This window comes from Entelurus aequoreus, linkage group LG20 (assembly GCF_033978785.1).
Source record: "Entelurus aequoreus isolate RoL-2023_Sb linkage group LG20, RoL_Eaeq_v1.1, whole genome shotgun sequence".
Classification (NCBI taxonomy): domain Eukaryota; kingdom Metazoa; phylum Chordata; class Actinopteri; order Syngnathiformes; family Syngnathidae; genus Entelurus; species Entelurus aequoreus.
In genome coordinates, this window is record NC_084750.1 from 13,358,894 (window position 1) to 13,386,784 (window position 27,891).

The window sequence follows — 27,891 nt, forward strand, 5'->3', positions numbered from 1 at the left end:
ACACCAGGCAGGCCAAGTGATTAGGACATCTGACTCCCATCATTTGGATGGGTGGCCAAATACTTTTGGCAATATAGTGTATATACTGTATATATACACTATTTCATATACTATATACACATATATACTATATACACTACACAAAAAAAAAAAAAAAAAAAAAAATATATATATATATATATATATATATATATATATACGTATATATATATATATATATATATATATATATATATATATATATATATATATATATATATATATATATATATATATATATACATACAAACAGTACATATACATATATACAGTATACATACAGTACATACATACTGCGATGAGGTGGCGACTTGTCCAGGGTGTACCCCGCCTTCCACCCGATTGTAGCTGAGATAGGCTCCAGCGCCCCCCGCGACCCCGAAGGGAATAAGCGGTAGAAAATGGATGGATGGATATACATACATACACACATACTACATACAGTATATATACATACATACAGTATATATATATACATATACAGTATATATACATACATACTACATATATATACATACATACAGTATATATACACACATATACAGTATATATACACATACATACTACATATATATACATACATACATACAGTATATATACACACATATACAGTATATATACATACATACACACATACTACATATATATATATATATATATATATATATATATATATATATATATATATATATACATACATACAGTATATATACACACATATACAGTATATATACATACATACACACATACTAAATACAGTATATATACATACATACACACATACTACATATATATATATATATACATACATACAGTATATATACACACATATACAGTATATATACATACATACACACATACTAAATACAGTATATATACATACATACAGTATGTATATACACATATACAGTATATATACATACATACTACATATATACATACATACAGTATATATACACACATATACAGTATATATACATACATACTACATATACATACATACATACATACAGTATATATACACACATATACAGTATATATACATACATACACACATACTACATATATATACATACATAAAGTATATATACACACATATACAGTATATATACATACATACACACATACCACATATATATATACATACATACAGTATGTATATACACATACAGTATATATACATACATACACACATACTACATATATATATATATACATACATACAGTATATATATACACATACGTATACAGTATATATACGTACATACATACACATACTACATATATACATACATACAGTATGTATATACACATATACAGTATATATACATACATATACACATACTACATATATATATACATATATATATATATATATATATATATATATATATATATATATATATATATATATATATATATATATATATATATATATATATATATATATATATATATATACACATACTTTTTAATGTCACGGTGGAGAGTGGAGGAGGGGGCGAAATATTTGATTTTTCCTAGGGGGCGGCGTAAAATACATTTGAGAAGCACTGATATATACTAGTATATACACATATGTATATAAAAATACATTTATATAAATTAGTAAATACATAATTGGCCCTAGTGTGTGAATGTGAGTGTAAATGTTGTCTGTCTAAGAATGCAGCTGAGATAGGCTCCAGCACCCCCCGCGACCCCAATAAAGGGACAAGCGGTAGTAAATGGATGGATGGATGGATATATATATATGTATAAAATACAACTATGAGTGTAGAGAGAAGAAGTGAGGAGTAAAGTCACGTGGACTTTCCTACTTTGCTACCAGTTCTCTGTTGAATTCAATAAGAGTTTCTCACACCTTCTCCAGCTAAGTGCTGGCACTCGCAACTTTGGTCGGCCCCAAGACGGCCTATTTCGCTGTCGTATTTACCAAAAAAGCCCAGAGGTTGAGTCAGTGAGCGCTCCATTCCACGGAATGACGGGCAGGCAAACGGACCAGCTTGTTCCGTGCAATGTTTGTTCACAAATATGTTTTTGCATGAAGTCTTTGTCCTTTATTTGGATCTAAATCGTCACCAAAAAAGTGGTAGATTATATCAGTAAATGTGCAGTGCGATGCAAAGTGAGACTTGTTGATTTGTTTCTTTCACAACAGAAGGACCGCTAGTCAGGTTGAGTTATACACATTTAATAGTAGGGGACTTTGTTCCTTTCTGTACATTAAATATAACTCTTTGAAAAATATGAAGTATGAAAGGGTTGACATGGAGCTAGAAGCTGGGGTTACACGCACAGTTTGGTCAATTCTTTCTGCTGTCTTTTGTCCTTCTAGTCCATTTGAGGAGAGCGGGAAGAAGGTGCTAATGTGAAGAAGTCTTCATGTTCAGGCTAGAAAAGGACGCAGCCGCCTTTCTCCTTGAAGGGGTTCTTCTCCTCCGAAATGCCTTTGACCAGAGTGTCCTCGTCCTCTCCGGCCTGAATGTAGTCCTTCATCTCCTCGCAGCATTTGGACGTCTGCACGGGACCACACGTACCGTGTCAGATCAAAGGATCTCAATCCAAATCAGTTCTGTTTGTCGTCGTAACGACAAGAACACTGAATTATTCAGCTAATTCAGGGACGTCCGAGGTGCGGCCGGGGGCTATTTGTGGCCAGAGGATCAATTTTAACACATTTTAGAAACACGATTACAAAAAAAAGTGGAATAATAATACTGCTCAGGTGAAATGTACCGAGAAAAAGTTGCAATGTTGACTCTAATAACGTTTTTCCAAAAAATAACAATGACTCAAAATTAAAGATGTCCGATAATATCGGTCTGCCGATATTATCGGCCGATAAATGCGTTAAAATGTAATATCGGAAATTATCGGTATCGTTTTTTTTATTATCAGTATCGGGGTTTTTTTTGTTTTTTTTTATTAAATCCACATAAAAAACACAAGATACACTTACAATTAGTGCACCAACCCAAAAAACCTCCCTCCCCCATTTACACTCATTCACACAAAAGGGTTGTTTCTTTCTGTTATTAATATTCTGCTTCCTACATTATATATCAATATATATCAATACAGTCTGCAAGGGATACAGTCCGTAAGCACACATGATTGTGCGTGCTGCTGCTCCACTAATAGTACTAACCTTTAACAGTTAATTTTACTAATTTTCATTCATTACTAGTTTCTATGTAACTGTTTTTATATTGTTTTACTTTCTTTTTTATTCAAGAAAATGTTTTTAATTTATTTATCTTATTTTATTTGATTCATTTTTTTAAAAAAAGTACCTTATCTTCACCATACCTGGTTGTCCAAATTAGGCATAATAATGTGTTAATTCCACGACTGCATATATCGGTTGATATCGGTATCGGTTGATATCGGTATCGGTAATTAAAGAGTTGGACAATATCGGCATATCGGATATCGGCAAAAAGCCATTATCGGACATCCCTATTCACAACAAATGTTTTTTTTTGGGGGGGGGGGGGGGGGGGGAATATTGGATATTTTGTGTTTGTCATTAAAAAAAAAATTGTTATGACAAAAATGGCAAGCAAACAAAAATAACCTCGTAAAAATGTAAAATCGACAGATAGATCTGAAGTGGATCCAAGATTAAACATTGAAAGCAAAAAAAATAAAAACAATGTATGATTTTTTTATTATTTTTTTAAACACTTTTATGTGTGGGACACTTTTTGATCCCTGGGAATTTTAGTAGGATTTTTTTTTAAACTGTCATTGCTAAAAAATTTATAATAATACCGACTCAAAATCAATGTTTTAACCCATTTATGGGTTTCAATTACTTCATATCAAATACTTCACTTTGAAATGTTTTTTTGGGAAAAAAGGGATGAAAGTAAAACAATTTTAAAAAAAGTATTACGTATTTTTTTACAGTTTTATGTGTGGCATCCTTTTTGTTCCCTGAGAATTTTAGTGGGATAAAAAAAAAAAAAATGTCATGAATTATTGACCTATTTGGAGCTCCAATCGAATATTCCACTTTTTGGTTTTTACCATAGAAAACATGGTTTTATTTACCAAAAAGAGCATACAACATAAATGAAACTTTACATCCACATATAGATCTGAAGTTGATCTAAAAATGTAAGCGATGAAAGTAAAACAATAAAAAAAATATTTTTTTACCTATTTTTAACAGTTTTATGTGTGGCATCCTTTACGTTCCCTGATAATTTTAGTGGGATTAAAAAAAAAAGAATCTGAAATAATGTCATGAATTGTTGACCTATTTGGAGCTCCAATCAAATATTCCACTTTGACATTTTTTGGTTGGGATTTTTTTGTTTTTTACCATAGAAAACATGGTTTTATTTACCAAAAAGAGCATAAAACATAAATAAAACTTTACATCAACATATAGATCTGAAGTTGATCTAAAGACTGAGGCCTTGATACAAATATATAAGACTTATTTGGAACATTTTCATGACTGAGACCCTTTCGGGCACCTAAGACCAAAAAAAGAAAAAAGTATATATTGTAATGCTTTTGAAAATGAAAACTATGAAAATGTTTGGACATCCCTGATTGAATCCATGGAGATAAAAAAAAGACGTACCAACCACCTCTGAAGTTTGACTTCAGTTTTAAGTTGGTTGACTTCCATCAGAGCCTTGTCTTTGTCCGTCAGGTCGTCTACATTTATGACAGGCATTGTCTAGGACCACACAAAAGAAACATTTATGACAGGCATTGTCTAGGACAGGGGTCACCAACGCGGTGCCCGCGGGCACCAGGTCGCCCGTAAGGACCAGATGAGTCGCCCGCTGGCCTGTTCTAAAAATAGCTCAAATAGCAGCACTTACCAGTGAGCTGCCTCTATTTTTTAAATGTTATTTATTTACTAGCAAGCTGGTCTCGCTTTGCCTGACATTTTTAATTCTAAGAGAGACAAAACTCAAATAGAATTTGAAAATCCAAGAAAATATTTTAAAGACTTGGTCTTCACTTGTTTAAATAAATTCATTAATTGTTTTACTTTGCTTCTTATAACTTTCAGAAAGACAATTTTAGAGAAAAAATACAACCTTAAAAATGATTTTAGGATTTTTAAACACATATACCTTTTTACCTTTTAAATTCCTTCCTCTTCTTTCCTGACAATTTAAATCAATGTTCAAGTAAATTTATTTTTTTTATTGTAAAGAATAATAAATACATTTTAATTTAATTCTTCATTTTAGCTTCTGTTTTTTTCGACGAAGAATATTTGTGAAATATTTCTTCAAACTTATTATGATTAAAATTCAAAAAAAATATTCTGGCAAATCTAGAAAATCTGTCAAATCAAATTTAAATCTTATTTCAAAGTCTTTAGAATTTTTTTTTTTACATTTTTGTTCTGGAAAATCTAGAAGAAATAATGATTTGTCTTTGTTAGAAATATAGCTTGGTCCAATTTGTTATATATTCTAACAAAGTGTAGATTGGATTTTAACCTATTTAAAACATGTCATCAAAATTCTAAAATTAATCTTAATCAGGAAAAATTACTAACGATGTTCCATAAATTGTTTTTTTAAATTTTTTCAAAAAGATTCGAATTAGCTAGTTTTTCTCTTCTTTTTTTTCGGTTGAATTCTGAATTTTAAAGAGTCGAAATTGAACATAAACTATGTTTCAAAATCTAATTGTCATTTTTTTTTGTGTTTTCTCCTCTTTTAAACCGTTCAATTAAGTGTAAATATCATTAATTATTAATAATAACATAGAGTTAAAGGTAAATTGAGCAAATTGGCTATTTCTGGCAATTTATTGAAGTGTGTATCAAACTGGTAGCCCTTCGCATTAATCACTACCCAAGAAGTAGCTCTTGCTTTCAAAAAGGTTGGTGACCCCTGGTGTAGGACCACACAATAAAAACATTTATGACCACACAAAAGAAAGAATGGTTGGTAAAGCAGCAATAGAAGGTTACTCACGACAAGTCCCTCACCTCGCCAGTCCTGCAGGAGAATCCTCTCCTCTCCTAAATCTGCGTTATAAATGATCCTAATCCCCTAATCGGGTTTAAACAAGACCCCGTGTGGATCCTACGGGAGGCTTTTGCCAGCACAACACTGACTCAATTATCTTCATTTCAACATTCTTCTTGGAATTTTCTGTCAATGTTCACATTTCCCCCCATTCTTGATAAGAAGTTGGGATAAATTGATATTCGTAATACTGCGATACAGGTCCCAGTATGAGGAGGTCAGCGTGATAAGAAGGCTAATCGGTATTTAACCTTCTCCTCTCAAGGTGGAGATGATTTATTTTATTGCTATGGCATGTTTACGTCAATGTTTATTAATGTTTGCTGTATTAAATAAATACAATGAAAACAAATAACTTGATTGGTACCTCGGTTTTGGTTAGTCACCCGTTCCAAAACCTCCGACAAAGACTGAATAGTACGAACGTTTTGAAGTCATTCCTCCCCATAAAAAATGATGTACATCATATAAACGCATTGCAGAAACACCCAAAAATATGAATACAAAACACGGTACGTGTTTTTGGAATGTTGTCTATCATTCGTAAGACCATTTTTAATGCATTCTAACTCGTAAATAAACTCTAGCAAAGGTCAGCTAACAATGGAGCTAATTGGAGTCGCTCCATCCCTTCAATAAAGTACTTTAAAAAAAAACCGTCATAGTTTTACATTCATGCTGTAAGTAAATACGTAATGTAGTATCCGACACCATCAAAACAACATGTCATATTTACACATTTTGCTCATTTTAAGCAGACTCGCCTGAATGTAAGGAGGATGAACTGCAAGTTTTAGAAGATCCAGCATGTAGCACTAAACAAGAAATACAATGAACATAATAAAACAATCACTTACTGTACAGTGTCTGCTCTCACCGGGATGCCGACTGATGAGATGTGAATTTCTTCTTGAAAAAAATGTAATCGTAAATGCTATATGCCATTTTATTTGACTAGGGGTGTCCAAAGTGTGGCCCCGGGGGGACATTTGTGGGACGCAACTTTTTTTTGTTATTGGCCTATTCCAATAAAAAAACAGTAGTATACAGCATACTACACTAATACTACGATGTAAAAATAGTCCCTAGATTTTACGGCAAAGTATTAGTGGCAACTCAGTTCCTGGAATCTTGCTGTATAAAAAAAAATCGTTTAGATGAAGAATTAATCATATTCACGCAAAAAGTGCCGCAAACGAGCGCCTTTTCGTGTCTTTCTCGCCAACTTGTGGGTTTATGGCCACGACCTTCTACTATCCAGGTGAGAGGCGTGATGTATAATCTAGAACTAACTTTCACCAATTCGGAGGCGATGCAGCAGCTCAATATTTCATTATAGTTTTACACTTTTACACTTTGCGCCTAGAACAATCCGGATGGTTCTTTTCCTCTTTGGCCCGGAGGACACGACGTCCACAGTTTCCAAAAACAATTTGAAATGTGGACTCGTCAGACCACAGAACACTTTTCCACTTTGTATCAGTCCATCTTAGATGAGCTCGGGCCCAGCGAAGCCGACGGCGTTTCTGGGTGTTGTTGATAAACGGTTTTTCGCCTCGCATAGGAGAGTTTTAACTTGCACTTACAGATGTAGCGACCGACTGTAGTTACTGACAGTGGGTTTCTGAAGTGTTCCTGAGCCCATGTGGTGATATCCTTTACACACTGATGTGGCTTGTTGATGCAGTACAGCCTGAGGGATGGAAGGTCACGGGCTTAGCTGCTTACGTGCAGTGATTTCTCCAGATTCTCTTTGATGATATTACGGAGCGTAGATGGTGAAATCCCTAAATTCCTTGCAATAGCTGCTTGAGAAATGTTGTTCTTAAACTGTTCAACAATTTGCTCAGGCATTTGTTGACAAAATGGGGACCCTCGCCCCATCCTTGTTTGTGAATGACTGAGCATTTCATGGAATCTACTTTTATACCCAATCATGGCACCCACCTGTTCCCAATTTGCCTGCACACCTGTGGGATGTTCCAAATAAGTGTTTGATGAGCATTCCTCAACTTTATCAGTATTTATTGCCACCTTTCCCAACTTCTTTGGCACGTGTTGCTGCCATCAAATTCTAAAGTTAATGATTATTTGCAACAAAAAAAATGTTTATAAGTTTGAACATCAAATATGTTGTCTTTGTAGCATATTCAACTGAATATGGCTTGAAAATTATTTGCAAATCATTGTATTCCGTTTATATTTACATCTAACACCATTTCCCAACTCATATGGAAACGGGGTTTGTATGATAGCGTATCTAGTCGATATTTTTTAGCTTCACAAAATCTTCTTTCCTTTTTTTAAATGTATATTATGTTTATAAAGTCAGTAAATACGTCCCTGGACACATGAGGACTTTGAATATGACCAATGTATGATCCTGTAACTACTTGGTATCGGATCGATACCTAAATGTGTGGTATCATCCAAACTAATGTAAAGTATCAAAGAAGAGAAGAATAAGTGATTATTACATTTTAACAGAAGTGTAGATAGAACATGTTAAAACAGAAAACAAGCAGATATTAACAGTAAATGAACAAGTAGATTAATAATCCATTTTTACAGTTTGTCCCTCATAAAATAATAGGTGTATAAATGACACAATATGTTACTCAGGGCCGGCCCGTGGCATAGGCCGTATAGGCAAATGCTAAGGGCACCGTCCATCAGGGGGCGCCACGCCATTGCCACAAATGTTGGAGGGGAAAAAAAGAAAAGAAAAAAAAGTTGGTACTATTATTTCTAAATACATAAAATAATCCCACGTTAATTAAAATGCAAAGTAAAGCCTATTTAATAGAAATATTATTTGTTACAACATTACGCCCCCCTCCCCCCCGTATCATGACTCCTTTTGGACGTCACCACATCAAAAAATCCACACAAGATGTCAAAACGGCCAAAACTGTCAGGTGCCCAGGGAAGAAAAAAGAGAAAAGAGGAGGAGAAACGAGAAAAAGACAGCGGTAGCAGGGAGGTAACGTTAGCCTACATGAAATTATTTGTCTGTTACAGAATGTGATAGTAACCTGGCTTTTTAGCATTAAGCTAATGTTACATGATTCGGCAATTGCTAATCAATAAATAGCTAGTTCTGTTTTAACGTCGGGTTAATATTGTGGAGGGGGCTAAATTGTTATGGAAAATAATAATGTAACGTTAGGTAATTACAGTACTCCCTGGTGTACAGTAATTTGTAAGTCATTCTAGTTAATGCAATATTAAAAAGCACAACTAGAGAACTCTGTAGGATCCCCTTTTTTTGTAATATAGTTGTTAAAGTCATACTGGTTTGACATCTTGTTTTGTGCAGTGCCTTATTTATATTGTATTTTTAATTTATTTTATGCAACTCGTTGACACGTTTTATTTTGTGTTTATGTATGTAAAAAATATTGTATTTCATATATTCATTTTTTATTTTTTGTATTCATTTATTTATCCATATTTTTTTGTATCTTGTTAACTATTCTCATTGTTAATTTGCTTTCTTTAAGTAAAAAAAAAGAAGGTCAAAGACAAAGCTATTCGGTTTATTTTATTTAAGGACTAAATGACAATAATAAACATATGTTTCATGTACCCTAACTTTTTTTGTTCAAATAAAGACAATAATGACATTTTTTGTGGTCCCCTCTGTTTAGAAAAGTATTGCAATACATTATAAAATATTGGTATATATAATGTTGGCAATAAAATGCTATTGATGTGAATGTGGGAAGGTAAGAGTCACTAATAACCTGGAAAAGAAAGTTGCTTCCTTCTTTGACGGGTGAGTGAGTCACTCCTGTGGTTGTGCTTGCAACATGCTGCTAGTCGCTGGTGACTTGGTGAGGGCAGTAATTAGCAGACTTGAGTCACCACCGCCCCTCAGCAGGAAAGGAGAATATAAAAGAGGCGTGGGGCCGAGAGGAGGAGATCACACTGGAGCTTCAACAACTTGCAACAATGGAGTTTTACTCACTGGCTTTATTTGCATGTTTGTCTTCCTTCTACACCGCCACCCGGGCACTGCCACACCGAGGTAATCACATACTTATTTACCAAGTCATACTGCTTTAATGTCATTATTAATAATATACCAAGTCATACTGCTTTAATGTCATTATTAATGTCATACCAAGTCGTACTGCTTTAATGTCATTATTAATAATATACCAAGTCATACTGCGATACTTTAACCCAGGGGTCACCAACCTTTTTGAAAGCAAGAGCTACTTCTTGGGTAGTGATTAATGCGAAGGGCTACCAGTTTGATACACACTTCAATAAATTGCCAGAAATAGCCAATTTGCTCAATTTACCTTTAACTCTATGTTATTATTAATAATTAATGATATTTACACTTAATTGAACGGTTTAAAAGAGGAGAAAAGACGAAAAAAAATGACAATTAAATTTTGACACATAGTTTATCTTCAATTTCGACTCTTTAAAATTCAAAATTCAACCAAAAAAAAAAGAAGAGAAAAACTAGCTAATTTGAATCTTTTTGAAAAAATTTAAAAAAGAATTTATGGAACATCATTAGTAATTTTTCCTGATTAAGATTCATTTTAGAATTTTGATGACATGTTTTAAATAAGTTAAAATCCAATCTACACTTTGTTAGAATATATAACAAATTGGACCAAGCTATATTTTTAACAAAGACAAATCATTATTTCTTCTAGATTTTCCAAAACAAAAATTTTAAAATAAATTCAAAAGATTTTGAAATAAGATTTAAATTTGATTCTACAGATTTTCTAGATTTGCCAGAATATATTTTTTAAAATTTTAATCATAATAAGTTTGAAGAAATATTTCACAAATATTCTTCGTCGAAAAAACAGAAGCTAAAATGAAGAATTAAATTAAAATGTAATTATTATTCTTTACAATAAAAAAAATAAATTTACTTGAACATTGATTTAAATTATCACGAAAGAAGAGGAAGGAATTTAAAAGGTAAAAAGGTATATGTGTTTAAAAATCCTAAAATCATTTTTAAGGTTGTATTTTTTCTCTAAAATTGTCTTTCTGAAAGTTATAAGAAGAAAAGTAAAAAAAATTATGAATTTAAACAAGTGAAGACCAAGTCTTTAAAATATTTTCTTGGATTTTCAAATTCTATTTGAGTTTTGTCTCTCTTAGAATTAAAAATGTCGGGCAAAGCGAGACCAGTTTGCTAGTAAATAAATACAATTTAAAAAATAGAGGCAGCTCACTGGTAAGTGCTGCTATTTGAGCTATTTTTAGAACAGGCCAGCGGGCTACTCATCTGGTCCTTACGGGCTACCTGGTGCCCGCGGGCACCGCGTTGGTGACCCCTGCTTTAATTTCATTATTAATAATATACCAAGTCGTACTGCTTTAATGTCATTATTAATAATATACCAAGTCGTACTGCTTTAATGTCATTATTAATAATATACCAAGTCATACTGCGATACTTTAATGTCATTATTGACCTTTGTTGTGTGTTGCCTTCAGGTGCGTGCCTCCTCCAAGCGGACGAAGGGCCGTGCAGAGGCGACATCCAGCGTTATTACTACAACACCATCAGTCAGAAGTGTGAGGTCTTCTACTACGGGGGTTGCCAGGGCAACGCCAACAACTTCAAGACTTATCAGGAGTGCCAGAAAACTTGTTTCAGGATACCGAGTAAGTTTCAAGTTTGCTCAGGGCCACTTTATTAGGTACTCCTGCGATATTTCTTATTATGTTAACATGACGTCACACCTATATATTCAATATATTTTATATTATATATATATATATATATAATATATTTTGTAATATTAGTGGTACTGCAATTAAAGGTTACATACATTTAACTAATCAAAGTAGCAAGGAGTGCTCAAAAGCATTGATTCACAGCCCCAACACATTTTGTAATTATTCCAATTCCAATTAATTATCCTAATTTAAAAAAATCTGTTTAAAAAAAAAAAGTTAAAATCTTTTTGTAACCTGTTTTGAAAAGGTGCAATCATTTTTACACCACATAATATATTGCCAGAATCGAAATTAATCGAGAATTGACTCTGATGGAAATGGAATCGTGAGTTGTAGCTCATTTTAACGATGATGTAATGATTCATTAATTATTTTAAGGAGTCCAATTTTATCTAATTAATTTAAAACTGAGAATGACTACGAGTAAAGGCTGAATGTTTCATACTAGTGGACATTTTATTTGATTAGGGGTGTCCAAAGTGTGGCCCCCGGGGGGACATTTGTGGCACGCAACTTTTTTGTTATTGTCCTCCGGCCTATTCCAAAATAAAACACAATATAGAACTTAAAATTATACAAGAAAAAAACAGTACTATACAGCAACTCAGTTCCTGAAATTTTACTTGATTTTATGGGGAAGCTTAGTGGCCAGATTTTTACCGTTAAAATAATGAAACCGATTTAAAATGTACAATGTTTCATCGTGAAAAACACTGTACATTTTACGATAAAATGACAGTAATAATACCGTAAATTCACTACCAAATTTCACAATAAAAATAACATTGTTACCCATTTTTAATTTACAGTAATTCAGTTTAAAAACAGTACAAATTTTAAGGTAAAATGCCTTTTTTAAACATTTTTTTAATCGTAAATGCTATATGCCATTTAATTTGACTAGGGGTGTCCAAAATGTGGCCCCCGGGGACATTTGTGGCACGCAATTTTTTTGTTATTGGCCTATTCCAAAATAAAATGCAGGTCTCACTTAGACCTAGATCTCATACACTGACATCCCCCAGCAAAAATCGACAGGAAATTTGCAATTCCCCCTTCAAAACAAAAGTTCAGTATAATAAAATGCAGGTCTCACTTAGACCTAGATTTCATACACTGACATCCCCCAGCAAAAATCAACAGGAAGTTTGCAATTCCCCCTTCAAAACAAAAGTTTAGTATAATAAAATGCAGGTCTCACTTAGACCTAGATTTCATACACTGACATCCCCCCAGCAAAAATCAACAGGAAATTTGCAATTCCCCCTTCAAAACAAAAGTTTAGCATAATAACATAAGATTATAAGAGAAAAAAAATAGTATACAGCATACTACACTAATAGTAAAAATACTGTAAATCTACTGCCAAATTTCACAATAAAAATAACATTGTTACCAATTTTCAATTTACAGTAATTCAGTTTAAAAACAGTTAAAATTTTAAGGTAAAATGCCTTTATTTATTTATTTATTAATCGTAAATGCTATATGCCATTTTATTTGACCAGGGGTGTCCAAAGTGTGGCCCCGGGGGGACATTTGTGGCACACAACTTTTTTGTTATTGTCCTCTGGCCTATTCCAAAAATAAAACACAATATAGAACATAAAATGATACAATAAAAAACAGTAGTATACAGCATACTACACTAACACTACAATGTAAAAATAGTCCCCTAATATTAGTGGCAACTCCGTTCCTGAAATTTTGCTGGATTTTATGGGAAAGTCGGCAGATTTTTACCGTTAAAATAATGAAACCGATTGAATTTTATTTAGTGTTTCATCGTGAAAAACACTGCACATTTAAGATAAAATGACAGTAATAATACCGTAAATTTACTGCCAAATTTCACATTAAAAATAACATCATTACCAATTTTCAAGTTACAGTAATTCAGTTTAAAAACAGTGAAAATTTTAAGGTAAAATGCCTTTTTAAAAAAAAAAAATTATAATCGTATATATGCTATATGCCATTTAATTTGACTAGGAGTATCCAAAGTGTGGCCCCCGGGGACATTTGTGGCACACAATTTTTTTGTTATTGGCCTATTCCAAAATAAAATGCAGGTCTCACTTAGACCTAGATTTCATACACTGACATCCCCCCAGCAAAAATCAACAGGAAATTTGCAATTCCCCCTTCAAAACAAAAGTTCAGTATAATAAAATGCAGGTCTCACTTAGACCTAGATTTCATACACTGACATCCCCCAGCAAAAATCAACAGGAAGTTTGCAATCCCCCCTTCAAAACAAAAGTTTAGTATAATAACATAAGATTATAAGAGAAAAAAAATACTACACTAACACTACACTGTAAAATACGTCTTATTTAATAGATTTTACAGTAAACTATTAGTGGCAGCTCAGTTGCCGGAATTTTGCCATAAAAATAGAAGCTGAACTGTTTTCCTGTTTACAGTAATACACTGTAAAAAAAACAACAACAATACAATAAAATAAAAAAGTCAGTAGATTTCATGGGAAAAACTGCTAGCTTAGTCGCCAGAAATTAACCGCTAAAATAACAATGTTACCGATTTTCCACTTACAGTATTTGGGTGTAAAAACCTTACGGTAAAATTAGTGTGACCGTAAATTTATCACCAAATTTCACAGTAAAAATAACAATGGTATCAATTTACAGTAATTCGGTTTATAAAACACTTTGTCCTGTAAAATGCAATTTATTAAATCGTAAATATTTGTGGCCATCAAATTTGAGCAGGGGTGTCCAAAGTGTGGCCCCGGGGGACATTGGTGGCACCACACTTTTATTTTATTAGATTTTTTGTCCTCTGGCCTATTCCAAAAATAAAACATTATGTAGAATAACAAAATTATACGCGAAAAAAATAAATAAATAGTAGTATAAAGTAGGGATGTCCGATAATGGCTTTTTGCCGATATCCGATATTCCGATATTGTCCAACTCTTTAATTACCGATACCGATATCAACCGATACCGATATCAACCGATACATGCAGTCGTGGAATTAACACATTATTATGCCTAATTTGGACAACCAGGTATGGTGAAGATAAGGTACTTTTTAAAAAAATTAGTAAAATAAGATAAATAAATTAAAAACATTTTCTTGAATAAAAAAGAAAGTACAACAATATAAAAACAGTTACATAGAAACTAGTAATGAATGAAAATGAGTAAAATTAACTGTTAAAGGTTAGTACTATTAGTGGAGCAGCAGCACGCACAATCATGTGTGCTTACGGACTGTATCCCTTGCACACTGTATTGATATATATTGATATATAATGTAGGAAGCAGAATATTAATAACAGAAAGAAACAACCCTTTTGTGTGAATGAGTGTAAATGGGGGAGGGAGGTTTTTTGGGTTGGTGCACTAATTGTAAGTGTATCTTGTGTTTTTAATGTTGATTTAATTTTTAAAAAAAAACGATACCGATAATAAAAAAAGCGATACCGATAATTTCCGATATGACATTTTAACGTATATATCGGCCGATAATATCGGCAGGCCGATATTATCGGCCGATATATTATCGGACATCTCTAGTATAAAGCATATTCTAGTAATACTACACAGTAAAAAAAGTCAGTAGATTATACAGTAAAATATTTGTGGCAGCTTGTTGGCCAGAATCTTACTGTACAAATTATATTTTTCTGTTTGACGTAATGCACTGTGAACAAATTATTTTCAGACTTTTACCGTTAAAATAACATTGGTACTCATTTTCAATTCATACCAAGTATTTCAGTGTAAAAACTGTTCATTTTACTCTAAATTTTCCGCCAAATTTATCGACACATTTGACCAACTTTCAATATACAGCAATTTCTTTTCAAAAACACAAATTTTACCGCAAATTCTAGTTGTTTGAGCAGGAGTGTCCAAATGATTTACTAGTTGTAGGATGTTTTTTTTAAATATATTTTCAATTAGAATAGCAACTGGAGCAAAGGTGTACCTAATGTTGTGGCCACACGTCTTTCTCCTTCCAACCAGAGATTCCTCAGATGTGTCGCTTCCCCAAGGAGGAGGGCCCCTGCCGGGCCCTCTTCACCCGCTACTTCTTCAACATGACCAGCATGCAGTGCCAGACTTTTTACTACGGGGGCTGCGAGGGCAACGCCAACCGCTTCTCCGACCTCAGCGCCTGCAGCGAGTACTGCAGTCCACGCAAAAGTGAGTGACAACTAACATGACCGGCCGACAAATGCTTTAAAATGTAATATCGGAAATTATCGGTTTCAAAAAGTAAACGTATGACTTTTTAAAAGGCCGCTGTGTACACGGACGTAGGGAGAAGTACAGAGCGCCAATAAACCTTAAAGGCACTGCCAGTCACATAATATCTACGGCTTTTCACACACACAAGTGAATGCAACATACTTGGTCAACGGCCATACAGGTCACACTGAGGGTGGCCGTATAAACAACTTTAACACCGTTACAAATATGCGCCACACTGTGAACCCACACCAAACAAGAATGACAAACACATTTCGGGAGAACATCCGCACCGTAACACAACATAAACACAACAGAACAAATACCCGGAACCCCCTGCAGCACTAACTCTTCCGGGACGCTACAATATACACCCCCCGCTACCCCCCTTCAACCCCGCCCACCTCAACCTCCTCATGCTCTCTCAGGGAGAGCATGTCCCAAATTCCAAGCTGCTCTTTTGAGGCATGTTAACAAAAATAATGCACTTTGTGACTTCAATAATAAATATGGCAGTGCCATGTTGGCATGTTTTGCCATAACTTGAGTTGATTTATTTTGGAAAACCTTGTTACATTGTTTAATGCATCCAGCGGGGCATCACAACAAAATTAGGCATAATAATGTGTTCATTCCACGACTGTATATATCGGTATCGGTTGATATCGGAATCGGTAATTAAGAGTTGGACAATATCGGAATATCGGATCTCGGCAAAAAAGCTATTATCGGACATCTCTAAACATGACCAAACATTTATCTGATGTAATAGTTGGAAAACAAATACTGAATTGCTGTTTTACTCATTTTATAGCAGACAGACTTAAAGGTAGACACTAAGTAAAGTTAAAGTACCACTTATAGTCAGTCACACACACACACACACACACACACACACACACACACACACACACACACACACACACACACACACACACACACACACACACACACACACACACACACACACACACACACACACACACACACACACACACACACACACTCACACACACACACACACACACTAGGTGTGGTGAAATTTGTCCTCTGGATTTGGTTTCTACAGCATTTTTCTCTAAATGAAAAAAAACTACTTTTGTTTTTACTGTAATAAACTGTGGTGCCGTTTTGGCATTTACAGTAATACACCAAAAAATCTACACTTGTTGATTTGTGGTAAAAAACAAAAACAAAACACACAACAACAACAAACTGGCAGGTCAGGTGCCAAAATGTTACTGTAAAATTGCAGTTTTTTTATTTACAGTAAAAAAACAAATTTTACAGTAAAATTTGGGCAACTGAGCTGCCTTTTTTTTTTTTTTTTTTACCATAAAAACCGCAGTACTGTTTTTCCATTTACAGTAATATACATTTTGAGGAAAAATTATTGCAATATACCATATTTTTTTTGCATTTTTCTTTAAAAAAAAATCTGCTAATAAAATGCATTAAAAAATGGTGTAATAATAGTATTCACTGTTAGAAACGGCCCTCTGGGGCCAAACATAACTGCCTTGTGGCCCTCAGTGTAAACACCGCCGAGGTAAGACAATTAAGAACAGATGTGCAGTCGCAATGCTGACCTGTTAGAGATGTTGAAGTGTGATGACGATCTTTCGTCGTCTCTCATTTGCCATCAAAAATGAGAGGTATAGATCGCTCTCGATATTTGATAAATGTTCTATAAAATGGACAAACACTTTAAGCGTAAAATAAAGATGGAGAACGTCTGCAGACGTCACCAAAGGAAGCCTTTTTGCTGGAATTATGATGAATTAATTACTTATATAAGTTAGAGTGAAATGGTCATTTAAGTATGTGCTTTTACTGCCATCTAGTGTCTACTTTTTGATTTGAAATCATCTTCAAACACAAAAAGGAAAAAAAAAGTACTTCAGTTTTTGAGGGGCGTACAAACATTTGTTTCATTTTTTCAAATTGTTTTTGCTTAAACTTCAGTCCTAAACAAAAATATCAAACATTAAATAAAAAAAAAAAAAAAAATAATAATAATAATAATAATAAAAATAATTACAAAAAAAATAAAAAATAAATAAATATATATATATATATATATATATATATATATATATATATATATATATATATATATATATATATATATATATATATATATAAAGTATATATATATATATACACAAAAAATACACAAAAAATATATATACACAAAAAAAAAAGTAGTTCAGTTTGATTCATTTGATTCATTTTTTCTATTTTTTTTTGCTTAAACTTCAGTCCTAAACAAAAATATCAAACATTAAATTAAAAAAAATAAAAATAATAAAGATAATAACAATAATTACAAAAAAAGAGAATAAATATATATATATATATATATATATATATATATATATATATATATATATATATATATATATATATATGTATATATATATATATATATACAAAAAATATATATACACAAAAAATATATATACACACACACACATTTGATTCATTTTTTCTAATTTTTTTTGCTTAAACTTCAGTCCTAAACAAAAATATCAAACATTAAATAAATAAAAATAAAACTAATAAAAATAATAATAATAATTACAAAAAAAATAAATATATATATATACAGTATATATATATACATATACATATATATATATATATATATATATATATATATATATATATATATATATATATATATATATATATATATATATATATATATATATATAAACACAAAAAATATATATACACACAAAAAAAAAAAGTAGTTCAGTTTTTGAGGGGCGTACAAACATTTGATTCATTTTTTCTAATTTTTTTTGCTTGAACTTCAGTCCTAAACAAAAATATCAAACATTAAATAAATAAAAATAAATAAATAAATAAATAATTATAAAAATAAATAAATGTTAAAAAAAATAAAATAAATATATATATATATATATATATATATATATATATATATATATATATATATATATATATATATATATATTCTATTATTTTAAAATATCAAACATTAAATAAATAAAACTAAATAAATAAATAAATAAATATATATATATATATATATATATATATATATATATATATATATATATATATATATATATATATATATATATATATATATATATATATATATATATATATATATATATATATATATATATATATATATATATATATATATATATATATATATGTCCTTTCAATCAGATAATGTAAGTTTTGAATGAGTAAAATAAATATTGTTATGGTCATCATTTCAAAAGGCCTTAAAAGGGTTAAAATAAAACAAAAAAACATGTTTGGGACAAGCGGTAGGCAATGGATGGATGGATGGATGTTTGGTATTTTCTTTTAGGGCTGAAATTATGATGAATAATTACTAATATAGTGAATTAGTTATTTAAGTATGTGCTATTACTGCCATCTAGTGTCCACTTTTTGATTTTAAATCATCTTCAAACCCAAAAAGGAAAAAAAATATAATACTACTACTACATCAAATATGGCCAAAATACAGCAAAAATTAGGGGTGCAAATCTTTGGGCACCTAACGATTAGATTCCTGAGGTGACCCTTTCATACAGAATTGGTTCTCGATTCAAGACGATTATTCAAAGCCATTGTCGCCATGTAGTATTTGGTACAAACATTATAATCAGACTTTTTTCAAAACACATTGCAGTTTAAAAAAGCTCCTTTTGGTTGCATGGAGATGGTCTAATTAGGTAAAAAAATATATATATATATGTATATATATATATATATATATATATATATATATATATATATGTATATATATATATATATATATATATATATATATATATATATATATATATATAAATAATATATATATACATACATCTACTCAGTGGCTTAGTGGTTAGAGTGTCCGCCCTGAGATGGGTAGGTTGTGAGTTCAAATCCCGGCCGAGTCATACCAAAGACTATAAAAATGGGAGCCATTACCTCCCTGCTTGGCACTCAGCATCAAGGCTTGGAATTGGGCGTTAAATCACCAAAAATATACATACATACACATACATATATACTGCATATACATACATACATACACATACATATATACTGCATATACATACATACATACACAAATACATACATACTGTATATACATATATACACATATACATACATACTGTATATACTTACATACATACTCTATATATACATACTGTACATACTGTATATACATACATACACATATACATACATACTGTATATGCTTACATACATACATACATACTGTATATACATACACATATACATACATATATATTGTATATACTGTACATAGACACATATACATACATACTGTATATACATACATACACATATACATACATATATACTGTCTATACATACAGTATATACATACATACTGTATATACATACAGTACATACACATATACATACATACATACTGTCTATACATACATATACATACATACTGTATATACTTACATACACACATACTGTATATATACATACATACATATATACTGTATATACATACATACATACACACACACATACATACATATATATGTATATACATACATACATGTATATACATATATACATACATACTATATATACATACATACATACACATATACATACATATATACTGTATATACATACATACATACATACACATATATACTGTATATACATATACACGTATATACATATATACATACATACTGTATATACGTACATACATACTGTATATACTTACATACATACATACTGTATATACATACATACACATAAACACACATAAATACATATATTTCTTTTAAATTATTTTTTTTAAATGAACTGATTTAGAATCAGGATGTGTAAGAATCGCGATTCAGATCTGAGTCCATTTTTTTGCTCACCCCTAGAAAAAAATGCACTGAAAGAACAAAAAAAAAAAAGTCAGCCTTTGTCCCCTAGGGGGTTACATCGTTGCAGCATAAAACGAGTAAAACATCAATACAGTATTTGTTTTCCAATTTGTGTTGCAATCACGTGCTTTTTGAGGTTATGTTACAAGCAGATTTTTAAAAATCCCAAGTTATTGAAAAAAAAAAAAAGCCAAAAAAATATCGTTAAAAACAAAAAAACTGCAGCAAATTCCAACATTTTAGGCCAAAACAATCACAACTATCGGATATCGGCAAAAAAGCCATTATTGTTTGTAAAAAACTAGGGATGTCCGATAATGGCTTTTTTGCCGATATCCGATATTCCGATATTGTCCAACTCTTAATTACAGATACCGATATCAACCAATACCGATATATACAGTGGTGGAATCAACACATTGTTATGCCTAATTTGGACAACCAGGTATGGTGAAGATAAGGTCCTTTTTTTAAAAATTAATAAAATAAAATAAGATAAGTCAATTAAAAACATTTTCTTGAATAAAAAAAGAAAGTAAAACAATATAAAAACAGTTACATAGAAACTAGTAATGAATGAAAATGAGTCAAATGAAGTGTTAAAGGTTAGTACTATTAGTGGAGCAGCAGCACGCACAATCATGTGTGCTTACGGACTGTATTCCTTGCAGACTGTATTGATATATATTGATATATAATGTAGGAACCAGAAAATGAAACAACTAGGGATGGCCGATAAATGCGTTAAAATGTAATATCGGAAATTATCGGTATCGGTTTTTTATTATCTGTATCGGTTTGTTTTTTTAAATTTTTTTAATTTTTTCATTTTTATTAAATCAACATAAAAAACACAAGATACACTTACAATTAGTGCACCAACCCAAAAAAACTCCCTCCCCCCATTTCTTTCTGTTATTAATATTCTGGTTCCTACATTATATATCAATATATATCAATACAGTCTGCAAGGGATACAGTCCGTAAGCACACATGATTGTGCGTGCTGCTGCTCCACTAATAGTACTAACCTTTAACAGTTAATTTTACTCATTTTCATTCATTACTAGTTTCTATGTAACTGTTTTTATATTGTTTTACTTTCTTTTTTATTCAAGAAAATGTTTTTAATTTAGTTATCTTATTTTATTATTATTTTTTTAAAAGAACCTTATCTTCACCATACCTGGTTGTCCAAATTAGGCATAATAATGTGTTAATTCCACGACTGCATATATCGGTTGATATCGGTATCGGTAATTAAAGAGTTGGACAATATCGGAATATCAGCAAAAAGCCATTATCGGACATCCCTAGAAACAACCCTTTTGTGTGAATGAGTGTAAATGGGGGAGGGAGGTTTTTTGGCTTGGTGCACTAATTGTAAGTGTATCTTGTGTTTTTTATGTGGATTTAATTAAAAAAAAAACAAAAAAAAACGATACAGATAAAAAAAACTTTACCGATCATTTCCAATATTACATTTTAAAGCATTTATCGGCCTGCTGATATTATCGGACATCTCTATAAAAAAGATGATGTGATTATGTCCAGGCTTGCCTGTGCTGTGCCTGGGGCCCCTGGACAAAGGCAAGTGCTCCGCCTCCATAGCACGCTACTACTACAACTCCGCCTCCAGGACGTGCGAGGAGTTCACCTACTCGGGCTGCGGGGGCAGCAGCAACAACTTTGTGTCCAAGCACAGCTGCATGGACGTGTGCGTCAAAGGTGTGACCTCGTGTACGTGGGCAAGGTCAGCCCAAGGAGGTGTGCCGGGCAAGTCTTCTTAACTCCGCTTGTGTTGCAGGAGGCAGGAAGCAGGAGGCAGGAGGCAGGAAGCAGGAGGCAGGAGGCAGGAGGCAGGCGGGCAGAGGCAAAATGCGTCGCTTGAGACGGAATCGGATCACCATCATGCAGGCGTGAACTTGAACATGGACTGACACTTTTCTTTTATACACACTTTGATGACCACAACATCTTCTGTTGCATTCTTTTGATACTGTGACTACATAATGTATTATTATTATTATTATTATTATTATTATTTCACTGTGACTCCTTTTGTATAAATATCTATATTTGATAAACTATTTTGTCATTGCATTTTTGCTTCAAGAAATCCCTGCTAAAATCTAATAAAGCAGAGGTGTTTTCACTGAGGGCCACAAGTTTGGCCCCGGGGGGCCGCTTATAACAGTCAGTACTATTATTACACCATTTTTTTAACACATTTTATTAGTAGATTTTTAAAAACCTAAAATGCAAAATAAATATGGTAAGTTGCAATAATTCCACCTCAAAATGTAGTGTATATTACTGTAAATGGAAAAAACAGTACTGATGTTTTTATGGTAAAAAAAACAGCAGTATTTTTGCAGAATTTTACTGTTAAATTTACATTTGTTCTTTTACTGGAAATGAAAAAAAACAACTGCAATTTTACAGTAAAATTCACATTTGTTCTTTTACTGTAAATTTTAAAAAAGAAGCAATTTTACAGTAAAATTTTGACACCTGAGCTGCCAGTTTGTTTTTTGTTTTTACCGTTTTCTCTCTCTCGATATATTACTGTAAATACCAAAACGGCACCACAGTTTATTACAGTAAAAAAAAGTACTGTTTTTTTTTTTTACATTTAGAGGCAGCTCAGTTGCCAGAATTTTACTGTAAAATTTACATTTGTTCTTTTACTGTAAATTTAATAAAACTGCAATTTTACAGTAACATTTTGACACCTGAACTGCCAGTTTTTTTTTAATTTTTTACCGTTTTTTTTTTTTTTTAGTGAATACTATTATTACACCATTTTTTAATGCATTTTATTAGATTTTTTTAGAACTAAAATGTAAAAAAAAATATGGTAAGTTGCAATAATTCCACCTCAAAATGTAGTGTATATTACTGTAAATGGAAAAAACAGTACTGATGTTTTTATGGTAAAAAAACAGCAGTATTTTTGCAGAATTTTACTGTTAAATTTTCATTTGTTCTTTTACTGGAAATGAAAAAAAACAACTGCAATTTTACAGTAAAATTTACATTTGTTCTTTTACTGTAAATTTTAAAAAAGAAGCAATTTTACAGTACAATTTTGACACCTGAGCTGCCAGTTTGTTTGTTTTTTACCGTTTTTTCTCTCTCGATATATTACTGTAAATACCAAAACCGCACCACAGTTTATTACAGTAAAAAAAAGTACTGTTTTTTTTTTTTACATTTGGAGGCAGCTCAGTTGCCAGAATTTTACTGTAAAATTTACATTTGTTCTTTTACTGTAAATTTAATAAAACTGCAATTTTACAGTAAAATTTTGACACCTGAACGGCAAGTTTTTTTTTAATTTTTTACCGTTTTTTTTTGTTCAGTGAATACTATTATTACACCATTTTTTAACGCATTTTATTGGATTTTTTTTAGAACTAAAATGTTAAAAAAAATATGGTAAATTGCAATAATTCCACCTCAAAATGTAGTGTATATTACTGTAAATGGAAAAAACAGTACTGATGTTTTTATGGTAAAAAAAAAAAGAAAAAAAAGGCACCTCAGTTGCCAGAATTTTACTGTAAAATTGATATTTCTTTTAATGTAAATTTAAAAAAACAACTGCAATTTTACAGTACAATTTTGACACCTGAGCTGCAAGTTTGTTTGTTTTTTACCGTTTTCTCTCTCTCGATATATTACTGTAAATATCAAAACAGCACCAGTTTTTACAGTAAAAAAAAGTACTGTTTTTTTTTTTTTCATTTAGAGGCAGCTCAGTTGCCAGAATTTCCCAGTAAAATTTACATTTGTTCTTTTACTGTAAATTTAATAAAACTGCAATTTTACAGTAAAATTTTGACACCTGAACTGCAAGTTTTTTTTTTTTTTTTTTACCGTTTTTTTTTTCCAGTGAATACTATTATTACACCATTTTTTAACGCATTTTATTGGATTTTTTTAGAACTAAAATGTAAAAAAAATATGGTAAGTTGCAATAATTTCAGCTTAAAATGTAGTGTATATTACTGTAAATGGAAAAAACAGTACTGATGTTTTTATGGTTAAAAAAAAAAAAAAAAAAGGCAGCTCAGTTGCCAGAATTTTACTGTAAAATTTACATTTGTTCTTTTACTGTAAATTTAATAAAACTGCAATTTTACAGTAACATTTTGACACTTGAACTGCCAGTTTTTGTTTTTTTTTACCGTTTTTTTCTTCTTCCAGTGAATACTATTATTACACCATTTTTTAACACATTTTATTAGATTTTTTTTAAAACTAAAATGTAAAAAAAAAGATGGTAGGTTGCAATAATTTCAGCTTAAATTGTAGTGTATATTACTGTAAATGGAAAAACAGTACTGATGTTTTTATGGTAAAAAGAAAAGAAAAAAAAGGCAGCTCAGTTGCCAGAATGTTACTGTAAAATTGACATTTCTTTTAATGTAAATTAAAAAAACAACTGCAATTTTACAGTACAATTTTGACACCTGAGTTGCCAGTTTGTTTGTTTTTTCTCACTCGATATATTACTGTAAATACCAAAACGGCACCACAGTTTATTACAGTAAAAAAGTACTGGTTTTTTTTTTTTTTACATTTAGAGGCAGTTCAGTTGCCAGAATTTTTCTGTAAAATTTACATTTGTTCTTTTACTGTAAATTTAATACAACTGCAATTTTACAGTAACATTTTGACACTTGAACTGCCAGTTTTTGGGTTTTTTTACCGTGTTTTTTTTTCAGTGAATACTATTATTACACCATTTTTTAACGCATTTTATTGGATTTTTTTAGAACTAAAATGTAAAAAAAAAAAAAGGTAAGTTGCAATAATTTCAGCTTGAAATGTAGTGTATATTACTGTAAATGGAAAAAACAGTACTGATGTTTTTATGGTAAAAAAAAAAAAAAAAAGGCAGCTCAGTTGCCAGAATTTTACTGTAAAAGTGACATTTCTTTTAATGTAAATTAAAAAAACAACTGCAATTTTACAGTACAATTTTGACACCTGAGCTGCCAGTTTGTTTGTTTTTTTTTACCGTTTTTTCTCTCTCTATATATTACTGTAAATATCAAAACGGCACCACAGTTTATTACAGTAAAGAAAAGTACTGGGTTTTTTTTTCCATTTAGAGGCAGCTCAGTTGCCAGAATTTTACTGTAAAATTTACATTTGTTCTTTTACTGTAAATTTAATAAAACTGCAATTTTACAGTAAAATTTTGTCACCTGCCAGTTTTTTATTTTTTACCGTTTTTTAATTTTTTTTTTCAGTGAATACTATTATTACACCATTTTTAACGCATTTTATTAGATTCTTTTTAGAACTAAAATGTAAAAAAAAATATGGTAAGTTGCAATAATTTCAGCTTAAAATGTACTGTATATTACTGTAAATGGAAAAACAGTACTGATGTTTTTATAGTAAAAAAAAAAAAAAAAAAGTACTGTTTTTTTTTTTTCATTAAGAGGCAGCTCAGTTGCCAGAATTTTACTGTAAAACTTACATTTGTTCTTTTACTGTAAATTTAATAAAACTGCAATTTTACAGTAAAATTTTGTCACCTGAACTGCCAGTTTTTTTTTATTTTTTACCGTTTTTTTAAATTTTTTTCAGTGAATACTATTATTACACCATTTTTAACGCATTTTATTAGATTCTTTTTAGAACTAAAATGCAAAAAAAAATATGGTAAGTTGCAATAATTTCAGCTTAAAATGTAGTGTATATTACTGTAAATGGAAAAACAGTACTGATGCTTTTATAGTAAAAAAAAAAAAAAAGTACTGTTTTTTTTTTTTTCATTTAGAGGCAGCTCAGTTGCCAGAATGTTACTGTAAAATTGACATTTCTTTTAATGTAAATTAAAAAAACAACTGCAATTTTACAGTACAATTTTGACACCTGAGCTGCCAGTTTGTTTGTTTTTTACCGTTTTTTCTCTCTCGATATATTACTGTAAATATCAAAACGGCACCACAGTTTATTACAGTAAAAAAAAAAGTACTGTTTTTTTTTTTTTACATTTAGAGGCAACTCAGTTGCCAGAATTTTACTGTAAAATTTACATTTGTTCTTTTACTGTAAATTTAATAAAACTGCAATTTTACAGTAAAATTTTGACACCTGAACTGCAAGTTTTTTTTTTATTTTTTACCGTTGTTTTTTTTTTCAGTGAATACTATTATTACACCATTTTTTAACGCATTTTATTTGATTTTTTTAGAACTAATATGTAAAAAAAAATATGGTAAGTTGCAATAATTCCACCTCAAAATGTAGTGTACATTACTGTAAATGGAAAAAACAGTACTGATGTTTTTATGGTAAAAAAAAAAAAAAAGGCAGCTCATTTCTTTTAATATAAATTTAAAAAACAACTGCAATTTTACAGTACAATTTCGACACCTGAGCTGCCAGTTTGTTTGTTTTTTACCGTTTTTTCTCTCTCGATATATTACTGTAAATACCAAAACGGCACCACAGTTTATTACAGTAAAGAAAAGTACTGGGGTTTTTTTCCATTTAGAGGCAGCTCAGTTGCCAGAATTTTACTGTAAAATTTACATTTGTTCTTTTACTGTAAATTTAATAAAACTGCAATTTTACAGTAAAATTTTGTCACCTGAACTGCCAGTTTTTTATTTTTTACCGTTTTTAAAAAAATTTTTCAGTGAATACTATTATTACACCATTTTTAACGCATTTTATTAGATTCTTTTTAGAACTAAAATGTAAAAAAAAATATGGTAAGTTGCAATAATTTCAGCTTAAAATGTACTGCCATGTACTGCAATTTTACAGTACAATTTTGACACCTGAGCTGCCAGCTTGTTTGCTTTTTACCGTTTTTTCTCTCTCGATATATTACTGTAAATACCAAAACGGCTCCACAGTTTATTACAGTAAAAAAAAAGTACTGTTTTTTCATTTAGAGGCAGCTCAGTTGCCAGAATTTCCCAGTAAAATTTACATTTGTTC

The 27,891-nt window shown here is 31.0% G+C and overlaps 2 protein-coding genes across 4 annotated transcripts; one reads left to right on the forward strand and one right to left on the reverse strand.

Moving 5' to 3' along the window:
* Window positions 1-2,217: 2,217 nt before the first annotated feature.
* On the reverse strand, window positions 2,218-6,061 carry gngt1 (guanine nucleotide binding protein (G protein), gamma transducing activity polypeptide 1). Of its 2 annotated transcripts, none has more exons than XM_062028810.1 (3): window positions 6,003-6,061; window positions 4,640-4,738; window positions 2,218-2,559 (listed from the first exon to the last, which is right to left on the reverse strand). In XM_062028810.1, exons 2-3 carry the CDS (start codon window positions 4,733-4,735, stop codon window positions 2,434-2,436), a joined length of 222 nt encoding a protein of 73 aa, XP_061884794.1. In that variant the 5' UTR covers window positions 4,736-4,738; window positions 6,003-6,061; the 3' UTR covers window positions 2,218-2,433. The 2 variants fall into 2 exon arrangements, with proteins under 2 accessions (XP_061884794.1, XP_061884795.1); XM_062028811.1 differs by having other exon boundaries at window positions 6,017-6,052.
* Window positions 6,062-9,972: 3,911 nt separating this feature from the next.
* Window positions 9,973-23,055, forward strand: tfpi2 (tissue factor pathway inhibitor 2). Of its 2 annotated transcripts, none has more exons than XM_062028812.1 (5): window positions 9,973-10,086; window positions 11,538-11,708; window positions 15,782-15,961; window positions 22,474-22,647; window positions 22,727-23,055. In XM_062028812.1, exons 1-5 carry the CDS (start codon window positions 10,011-10,013, stop codon window positions 22,840-22,842), a joined length of 717 nt encoding a protein of 238 aa, XP_061884796.1. In that variant the 5' UTR covers window positions 9,973-10,010; the 3' UTR covers window positions 22,843-23,055. The 2 variants fall into 2 exon arrangements, with proteins under 2 accessions (XP_061884796.1, XP_061884797.1); XM_062028813.1 differs by having other exon boundaries at window positions 22,474-22,659; window positions 22,727-22,787.
* The last annotated feature ends 4,836 nt before the right edge of the window (window positions 23,056-27,891 follow it).